The sequence below is a fragment of the Raphanus sativus genome, unplaced genomic scaffold (assembly GCF_000801105.2).
Source record: "Raphanus sativus cultivar WK10039 unplaced genomic scaffold, ASM80110v3 Scaffold2650, whole genome shotgun sequence".
In the NCBI taxonomy this organism is placed as follows: domain Eukaryota; kingdom Viridiplantae; phylum Streptophyta; class Magnoliopsida; order Brassicales; family Brassicaceae; genus Raphanus; species Raphanus sativus.
The window spans coordinates 1888-12315 of record NW_026617958.1 but is presented as its reverse complement, the minus strand read 5'-3'; the positions used below and the strand labels follow the sequence as shown (position 1 = coordinate 12315).

Sequence of the window (10428 nt, the reverse complement as noted above, 5' to 3'; positions counted from 1 at the left end):
TTCTGCTCATCCTCTCTTCTTCGGTTAGAACCGGTTTAGTCAAACACCCATTCTGGTTAAAGATTCCTGGTTTTCCCAAAATTCAGTGTATGGAATAGATTTGGAATGAAGGAAAATAGAAAAAGAAACATCTCAAAGTTTTATAGATGATCAGAAACGCTTCTCAAACTCTTAGTGGGTCACAGATTAGATTAGCTTTCCTAGTAGGCTTCATAGCCTAAAATAAAGCCTATTAGACATTTATAATTTTGGGCCGTGAGTGAAGATGTTATGGAGAGTTTCTCTGTATAAAAATGGCCACTAGAATGGGTTTGGGGGAAGAGAGTAATTATTCTGAAAAAGAAAAGTGCAACTAATTTTTTTGTCTCTCTCTACACTATTTGACTGAGATAAAATTTTCTAAGTCACACAAAATAATTGAGATATTGATTGTGTGTTTTGGAGAAGGAACAGGTAGGTGGAAAGGATTTACAATAGGAAGGAGAGGAATAAGGCAAAGTTTACAACCGTGAATATGATTTGTCTAATTCTTAGAAAACGACGTGTCTTTTGCTCATATACTGCAATAGGGCTTCTTCTTCTCCTTTTCAAGTTGCGGAATTAGAAACCTAAAAGGCAAAAATACTAAAGAAATCACAAATATATAAATATGTCAATTTTATATAAATCCTCACGTCCCCACGAAATCGTTTGCATCAACATGTTTTTTGTTCACTTCTCTGCTGTTATACATGTCGGTTTGTTTTGGACAATGGTGAAAGTTAATTAGACAATCTGGTAATATCTCACTCAGGTAATCTAACATTTTAAAATTGTTTGAACGAACGCATAACTTGTGCTTACCAATGCAGCATAAAATATACATTCATATGGCAAATCCGAATGTTAGCAGATTCATGACTATGTGAAAGCTACTATAGAATATAAGTTTAGGGTATATAAATTGATTTTTTTCCACATGTTTTTGTGATGTTTTAAACTGTTATCTACTTATTTGTGAACCTTGTGAATATATTGCCTACTTACTTTGTTTTTATTTTGTTAAAAAAAAAAAAGAAACATCGACTTATTTGAAAAATATCATGAGAATGGACATAAACAGTCAACATCCACTTGCTCCATGTGTTCCTCTTTGCCTTTTCTCAAGTCAGAGTCGAAATCTCTTTTTACGTGTTCTGTGGTCGACAAAAAGTTTCACAAACGGAGTTATTAAGCAAACAACGTTTTTTTAAGTAAACAACTTTCCTTTGGTTAATATATTAAGAATATAATAAATATTTACAACTTAATTTACTATTTATTTTCATACACTTTCTAATAAATATCCATTAATAAAATTTAGTTAATTCGAATATTCACAATTAATGTTTTTTAAAAAATATACAAAATATTTTAAAATATAGAAAGAAACAAGAATAAAATCTAAAAAATTTTGTTTTCGGAAATGGAGTATATAATATATATATATACTAGTTAATAGTAAAAGGTCAATTTCATGCCTGTTCCAAAACAACGATTGTAGACCAATGGTTCCAGATTTCCCTGGTAAAAGCCTTTTGCCCTATCATCCCCTATGCTACGAGTTTTCTGATTCCAAAAAGTTTTTGATTTGTCCTTCTAGTGTAGCCATGACTAAAATTTAGAGGGGCTAGTCCCTTAAAATACGGAGAAAAACTAATGGACCTTTACATTGTACTTACTACACTTAACTTATCTCCTTCGGAAACATGTTTTAATGGTTATAGAGTGTGTACATTTTCCACCAAAAAAAAGTATGTACATTCAAGAAAATGGTTATAGATATGATTGTTTCTTCAATTGGTCATCTTACACAATTTTTTTTTGTTTACCATCTTACACAATATTTGTTTTTCAAAATACCTTGCAATATGGTTTCTTGCTGGAAGCAATATGGAAATCTAAGAAACAAAACTCCAGGTGTTTCAAAAAAAAACAAAGAAACAGAACTCCAGATAAATTATTTTATATATTCCTAGTACATTGCACAGTTATTATGCATAATAAAAAATTTGTATATACAGTTCTAATGAAAGAAAAAAGGAATCCTATCAAATGATATATACTGAAACAAATATTCGTGCAACCATATTAGGATTCTCAATTTTCATGTACCAGATTAATGATATTTCTTATGAAGTCTCTGAAGTATTTTATATGGAACCGGAGCTTTAAGGTTTAACTCCACATTCATGACACCGAATGTAAGGAAATAAACAAAGTTGCTAGCAAGTATTTTTTCTGTTCTTGAAAAATTTTTATTTTAATATTTTTCTTTATTATATAAAAAGTGTCATTTAGAATTCATATATAAACTTCCAGTTTAATATTAATCAAATATTATTGGTTGAATATGTTTAACTAACAAGAACTTAATATATTTTAATCAATTATATATGTAATATGTGTAAAAAAGTTAAAGTGATATTTTTTGTGAAACAGAATGAGTAATTTAGAAAAAAACAAAGTTGCTAATAAATTATTATTCCATTGGAAATGTGTAGTTTGTCTAAGTTTTTCCGAAAATTAAAACATTAGAAATGTGTAGATTGTTCGTTATGAACACATTGATCAACACTTTCGCGACAAGTACTAAAAGTTGTTTAACTTAATAAGTTTGGTTAGTAGTTAGATTAGTTAATCTTATTGTATGTAATGAACTTGCGAATCCAACGGGATCGAACTTAACAAAAGAAAGAAAAAAAGCATTCGATGTACGTATATAGTGGCCGGCAATAGGATCGTGGGGAAGTATTGGAAAGGAGTTCTTGATTCATCCATAATTTAATTAGATTTCACTACATGACAAAATGTGAGAATCACTTGCTAGCTCACCTGCCCACCCAACCTCCGCTTCACTTCAAAATATTTGCAGTTGAAATAGTTTATCTCTCGTTTCCGATTAATCTACTGTCAAACTCTGATAATATATCATTATCATTGGGCTCGAGTAGGAATGTAATGCGTTACTAATGGTAACTTACCCTCCAAATGCAGGAGTTCGCAGAGAGATGACATGATTTTCATCGCCCTTACGTATTTGGACATGTAAATATATATATAATATATATATATATATACATGGCTCGATATGATTCGATTTTTTTTGATAATAAAGAAAACTATCAAGATTATAGGCATTGATAATCTTGCGGAATGGCGGAATTGTATTTTTACGCGATTCTGCAAATATTTACCAATAAAAAAATTGTGGAATAAAAAAACGTAAAAACACAATTTGCATTTTTGCTGACAGAAATATAAAGAAATTGATTAAGTAGAAATGTGAGTTTTAATAGATTATAGAGAGAACATTATAAATTTAACATTTTCATATTGTAAGTAATATTGCTAATACCATTTTAAAATTTTAAATAAATAGCAATAATTTTTATGATAAATAGTTATGTTAAAATATAACTATTAATTTTATGTTAATAAATTTTAGTTATTTCATATTATGTAATAATTAGTTTTATATATGATATTTATTTTATTATAAAAGGTGAATACCATAAAAAGTATTGATCAATTAAATATTTATTCTATTATTTCGCAAATTTTAAATTTTTGATAGTTTAATAATTTTTTCCACAGTTTAACTATTTTTTCCGCGATTAAGCGTTGGTTACCAATGGGAGTCATAGTGTGATCGGCGTCTGTGTTCACAATGATAGAAACTTAAAACTGTGTGCTTTTCTATTACAAATGCTATAGCTAGCTACTGTCGATTTTAAATAGATACTTCTGTTTGAAAATTATGTAGAGATGTCGTCAACTGTTGTTCAAAAAAAAGCAGAGATGTCAGAATTAACTAACTATCGGTACACGAGGTGCCATGTTAATTATTGGGTACGGTAGCTACTAGCTAGGAAATGTCGAAGAGTGAACAAGTAATTTATCAACTCAAACCTAATCAGTACATTATATGATATCATACTCCAACCTTTTTATAAAGAATGTAATTTAGATTCCTTACACAGATTAAAAAAAAATTGAAATATTTTTTATTAATTATACATATTTAACCAATAATATTTGAAGTAAATAAAATTATTTACAAAATCAATGCATTTAGCAATTAATATTAAACTTAAAATAAATATAAAATGTATTAAAATTCTAAAAAAAAACATTTTATGTAACAAAAACAAAGGTCAAAATGATTCTCTTTGTAAAATAGATGGAGTAAAAGTATTCGTCAATGACATAATTTAGATGAGACTTTTTGTTCCATATAAGCATTAACATTCTGAATTTTGAACACACTGTTTCAATTTTTTTACCCAATTTAATGTACTGAATAGTAAAAAAATAAACTGGTAATAGAATGGGGGAATTTGCTGTATATTCATAAGGGCCAAGAAACTCAAGAATCTAACCATGCTACAGGACCGGCCCATTGAAGAGACAGGTTTGGGCGAAGCTTGCCGAAACAACCCCTCCAAGCGCGTACGCGTGACCAACAAACGTGAGAAAAAAACATGTGCTCAATTGCTTGTACCAAACCTATCGATAGTATAGTCTGTCTAATCAATATCCTAACCAAACGCTAATTATATTCAAAATCGCAAATTCCCGCTCTTAACAACTGTGTCGCTTTTATTAAACCGAGACCCATTTAATAGCTTCTTATCTATACTGTTTCACTGTGAAAATAGTAAAGAGAAAGAAAAGATGTCTGAAGATGACGATTTCTCAAGAGTTAAAGCACTACGAGACAACGATCAGGTATGGAGTACCGACTTTAAAGCTATTTATTACCGTTCATTGTTGTTGTTGGGATGGATATATGATAGGTTAGGTTAAGTATTTAAGTTCTTAATGATAGGTCCTTCATATCCGACTTATAGTTGTGTGGTTTGTGAAAAAATAGAAGTGATAGAGAAACTGTTAAAACAGATAAGTCGGCAGTTAACAAGAAAATCTATAATCGTTATACTAGACTATATAGGCCTGATCAATAGAATAGCAAACTGATGAACAAGTGTCATCTGCCTTTTCGTTGCAGCTGACTGAGCAGGACGACTGTACGGTGATAACGGGAACATGGGTCCGAGAGGAAGACGGAAAATGGATTTTTGATACTCTGATAGAGGATGAAAGAAATACCATTACCGTGAACCCTCTAATGGAATACGAAGACTTGGTGAACCTGGTGAAGGAAACCCTGAACATCCGCGCAAAGAACGTAACACTCAAGCTCTCATACCAATATCCTTCATGGATGGAGATAGACGATGGGGATGGTTCAACACCACAGTTCATATCTGACGATCATGAGGTCGAGGTTTTTGTCCAAATGAGGCGCAAAATCGAGGAAGTTAACTTGTGTGTTACTATCTCAGAGGTGATCGATGGTATCCCAACAAACCATCGAAGACCCCACTATGCGAATGTAACAGATCAAACCCTGCTGAGAAACGAAGATGATGAGGACAGTGAATCCGATGAAGGGTTTGAGGAAGACTGGCTCGAGTTTGCGATATCCGAAACACCTCTGACATGTCCTCCCATCCAGAATGACGTGGGTGGAAGTTTCGGTGTGCAGCCTAAACAGACTATTCCATACAACAGAAATGGAATAGTAATACGCGACCCGCTGATACGGCTTGCGAGTCCTCCACACGAAGCTACTTATCGAGGGAAAGGAAAAGGTATTGCTACAGAACCTGACAAATGGGAAGCTGCTGATAAACTCCTTCAACCACAAATGTCAACAAACAAAGGTGTATTCGGGGGAAATGGTGAGAGCAGTCGTACGGTGCGTCGTCGCTTGTTTGAGGATCCCCGCGCGCCACCACAGGGAGATATCGAGATGGAGGAACCTTGCCAAGCAGAACCTGAGCCCATAGCACAACCTCTTCTTACAACCACTCCGGTTGCAGCTCAACCAAGTAGCCTATACACGTGGACACGATTCCAAGACTCTTTGCATGACCTGCTTAATGACGAAAGCTCTGAGCCGGTGCTCTTTGGACGTGATGCCCCACCGGTTATAGAAAGCACCGACGAAATTGGTAAGATATTTGAAAGACTATACTATAAGTAAATATGGTATAGAACGTAAACTGACGTTCAATATGTGATCATCTGTAGGGTTGGTTGAAGCTTTAGAAGCTGTCCCATATGAAGGGGACAATCTGTTTGTGGGACAGGTGTTCAAATCAAAGAATGACTGCAAAATTAAGATTGCAATTCATGCCATTAACCGGAAGTTCCACTTCAAGACAAAGCGCTCAACCCCCGCCTTTATGGTTCTAATTTGCGTCGCCATAGACTGTCCTTGGAGAGTGTACGCTGCACGGATCGATGGAACAGGGAATTTTCAGATAAGGCAAGCAACTTTCAGGCACTGCTGCTCGGTTGATGCGAGGAGGAACTACCACAAGTTGGCAACAACACAAGTGATTGGGGAGCTCATACAATCCCGATTCATCGGAATCAAGCGAGGACCAACACCAGAAACCATAAGAAAGATTATGCTGGACGACTACAACGTCAATGTTTCATACTGGAAATCTTGGAGGGCACGTGAAATTGCTATGGAAAGTGTGTTAGGATCTATGGCCGGAAGCTACGCACTGATGCCTGCATACATGGGCCTGCTATTAACGACAAATCCTGGCTCCCTCTGCGTCATAGAAAAGACAGAGAGTGACGATGGAGGTGTTCTTTTTAAGTATGCCTTCATAGCATTTGGGGCATCCATCAAAGGCTACCGCTACATGAGAAAAGTAATTATCATTGATGGAACAAGTCTGAAAGGGAAGTACGGAGGATGTTTAATGTCCGCTTGCGCACAAGACGGAAATTATCAAATCTTTCCTCTTGCTTACGCGGTGATGGATAGTGAGAACGATGAATCATGGGAATGGTTCATGATGCAGCTTAGAACCTTTGTTGACAATTCAGACGAGTTGGTTTTCATATCTGACCGCCACGGTAGCATCTACTCTGCAATAAACAAGGTGAGCAATATAAATCAGGTCGACTGTCTATGTTAATAATATATATAGTATAGTCTAAATATTAGTGAAATTGTTATGTAGGTGTTCCCCTCTGCATCACATGCGGCTTGCACAGTTCACTTGTGGAGGAACATCAAGGCCCGTTTTAAATCTAAAAGACTAGCCTCTCTTATGTCGGCTGCAGCAAGAGCGTATACTGTGGAAGGATTCAATAAGAAGTTTCTTGATATTCAACGTGCCAGCCCAGGGTGTGCAGGGTACTTGGTTGACATAGGTATGCAGTACCTCTTATATATTAAACTCGCGTAGTTGTGTATACTAATTGAATAGTTACTGATGTTATGCGGGTAAAATGTTGTTGTTGTTTACTATACTATATATATTAATATGATAGTATAGTAACAAATACTCTTCATTCCTGTGTCCAGGTTTCACTCATTGGACACGCGCTCATTTTCAAGGAGAAAGGTTCAATATAATGGACTCAAATATTGCAGAATCATGGAATTCAGTGTTGAAAGAAGCCAGAGAGTACCCCCTCATCTCCATGTGTGAGTACATACGTACTACTATCATGAGTTGGTTTGCACTTCGCCGTGCAAAAGCTATGGAGCATAAGGGGGCACTAACGCCGATGGTGCAACGCCAAGTGGAAGTCAACTTTGAGGCATCGACAGCGTTGGCTGTATGTGGTATTAGCGAAACCGAGTTTCAAGTGAAGGCACAAACTGGAGAGTGTTTCTTGGTCAACCTCTTAGCTGGAACATGTTCATGCAATGCATATGAGCAGTTACGAATTCCATGTCGCCATGCAGTGGCGGCAGCTGGAAGAGCCAACATCCCAACCGAGTCATTGGTTGCAGCTGCGTACTTTGCGGACACGTGGCATAGCGCGTATGAGGCAAAGATTTACCCAATACCATCTGTGGGGGGAAAAGAAGTAGGAGGAGAGTATCACGGCGATCTCCTACCGCCTGCGGTGAAGAGACCACCGGGGAGGCCACGAAAGGTGCGCATTCTGTCGCGAGGTGAAGACAAGGTATTGATTTCCATATTTAAACCTCACTATACTTTTTCACATAACCATATAGTATAGTTTCATGCCACTGAAATGCCATGATTGACTGAGATTATTATGTCCATATTATGAGATACAAATACATAGTCTCGGTAGCCTTTCAATATTTAATCTTTTCTTTAGCTTTAAGGATTGTGGTGTGTGTTGTGTAGGCTTAGGTTCTATGTTTGGCTTTATGTTCGCACAGCAACTGACTATACTATAATATTCTGATAAACAGTCTGAATATTGTTTCTCACAACCTCCACATTTTCAATTGTTGAACAGCACGCAGGACGTAACGGTTGCAGGAGATGCACACGATGCAGGAAAGAAGGCCATAACAGAGCCTCCTGCCGTGGTGCGATATAAAAAAAAACTCTATTATAAGGGGGGGCTTGTGGAAGGGGGGCAGGAATGAAGTTTTTGTTGCCTTGGCGAAATAAGGTTTCCACGCATCTGCGAAGATGGGGTGATGTTACGGAAGCAGCTATGGTGTTTTCAAGCTTCTAAAATACTAGTGTATACCAAACCTGTTTGCAGCATACACAAGTATTTTAGAGCATTCCATAAGTTGGTAGTTTAAGTATCTGTTAATAGGTTGTCGGTGCTGTTTGTATATATGGTCGCCACAATGTAACCTTCCACTTTTGTGTAAGATAAACGAAAAGCCCTTATTCCCGTTAATCTTTTGCCTTTATCCAAACGGAAGACATAGATACGGAAAGACTAAACTATCTTTCATATAGTATGGTAAAAAAATATGAGTCCGAGTAGGGAGATAAAAACGGCACAAGTATCAAATGATAAAGTTAATACAACACATTAAATGATTTGTGATATAGTATGCCTTTATAACAGAGGAGGACCAGAGTGATGTAGCAAATTAAAAACCCTCACCACTCGGCGTACTATACTACACTTGTCATATAGTATAGTGTCAGATAAACAAACAAACAAAAAGCCATATCCACAAAACACAAATAGTATACCCTTAACCCATATAGTTAACCCTAAACCCAAATCATATACCCAAATCCTATACCCTAAACCCAAACCGTATACTATAAACCCAATCTGTAAACCAAAAAACCAACTTATATACACATATAATACATTAGGCTATAATATACACGTACTATAGTATAGTCACAGCCAAACAAACAAGGATGAAAACATAAGCACTAAACCCAATAACTAAACCCTAACCCATATAGTAAATCCCATACCCAATACTAAACCGTAAACCATATTGTAAAGCGTAAACCTAAATACTAAACTTTAAACCCTTACCGCATACTATAAACCCTATCTCTAAAGAAACACAATAACCATATCATACTTTGCGCTATACTACACGCTGTATATAGTATGGACACAGTCCCAGTTACGAAACCCTAAACCCAAATACTAAGCCCTATACCTAAACCCTTAACCCAAACTGAAACCCAAACCGTATACCAAATTGCGAAATCTAAATCTAAACCCTAACCGAATAATATAAACCCTATATCTAAAGGAACACAATAACCACACCATACTATACGCTATACTACACGCATTATATGGTATGGACGAAGAAAAGGAAACACAAATAAAGCCATATGACCTAAACCGAAACCGTAGTCCCAAATACTACTGTGCGCTATACTACATGCAGTATATAGTATGGATCCAGACAAGGAAACAAACATAAAGCCTAATGATCTAAGCCCAAATCGTAGTCCAAAATACGGAACCCTAAACCCAAATACTAAACCCTAAACCCTAACCATAACCCCAAACCCAAACCATATACCAAAATTCGAACTCTAAATCTAAATCCGGAATTCTAAACCCATACCAGGCCTCGTACTATACCCCGGTATACATATAGTATAGTGTAAGATAAACAAAATACTAAACCCGAAATACCAAACTCTATAAACATACCAAACGTTAAGCTATACTATAAACATCCTATAGTATAGTCTTACATAAACAAAGAAAAATGAAAACATATGCAGTATACCCAAATACTAAACACTAAACCCATATAGTAAACCCCTAACCCAATACTAAAACCTAAAGCATATAGTAAAGCCTAAACCCAAATACTAAACCCTTACCCGAAATAGTAAACACTAAACCCAAATAGCATACTATAAACCCTATCTCTAAAGAAACCCTATACTACATGCAGTATATAGTATGGACACAGACAAGGAAACAAACATAAAGCCTAACGATCTAAACCGAAATCGTAGTCCCAAATACCGAACCCTTAACCGAAATACTAAACCCTAAACCCTAACCCTGAACCCTAACCCAAACCCAAACCATATACTTAAATACGAACTCTAAATCTAAATCCCAAATTCTAAACCCATACCACTCCTCGTA

The 10428-nt window shown here is 35.7% G+C and overlaps 1 protein-coding gene across 1 annotated transcript; it reads left to right on the top strand.

The window, feature by feature from the left end:
• Window positions 1-5895: 5895 nt before the first annotated feature.
• LOC130505870 (uncharacterized) lies at window positions 5896-8726 on the top strand. The gene is made up of 2 exons (XM_057000472.1): window positions 5896-7263; window positions 7418-8726. Exons 1-2 carry the CDS (start codon window positions 7161-7163, stop codon window positions 8083-8085), a joined length of 771 nt encoding a protein of 256 aa, XP_056856452.1. The 5' UTR covers window positions 5896-7160; the 3' UTR covers window positions 8086-8726.
• The last annotated feature ends 1702 nt before the right edge of the window (window positions 8727-10428 follow it).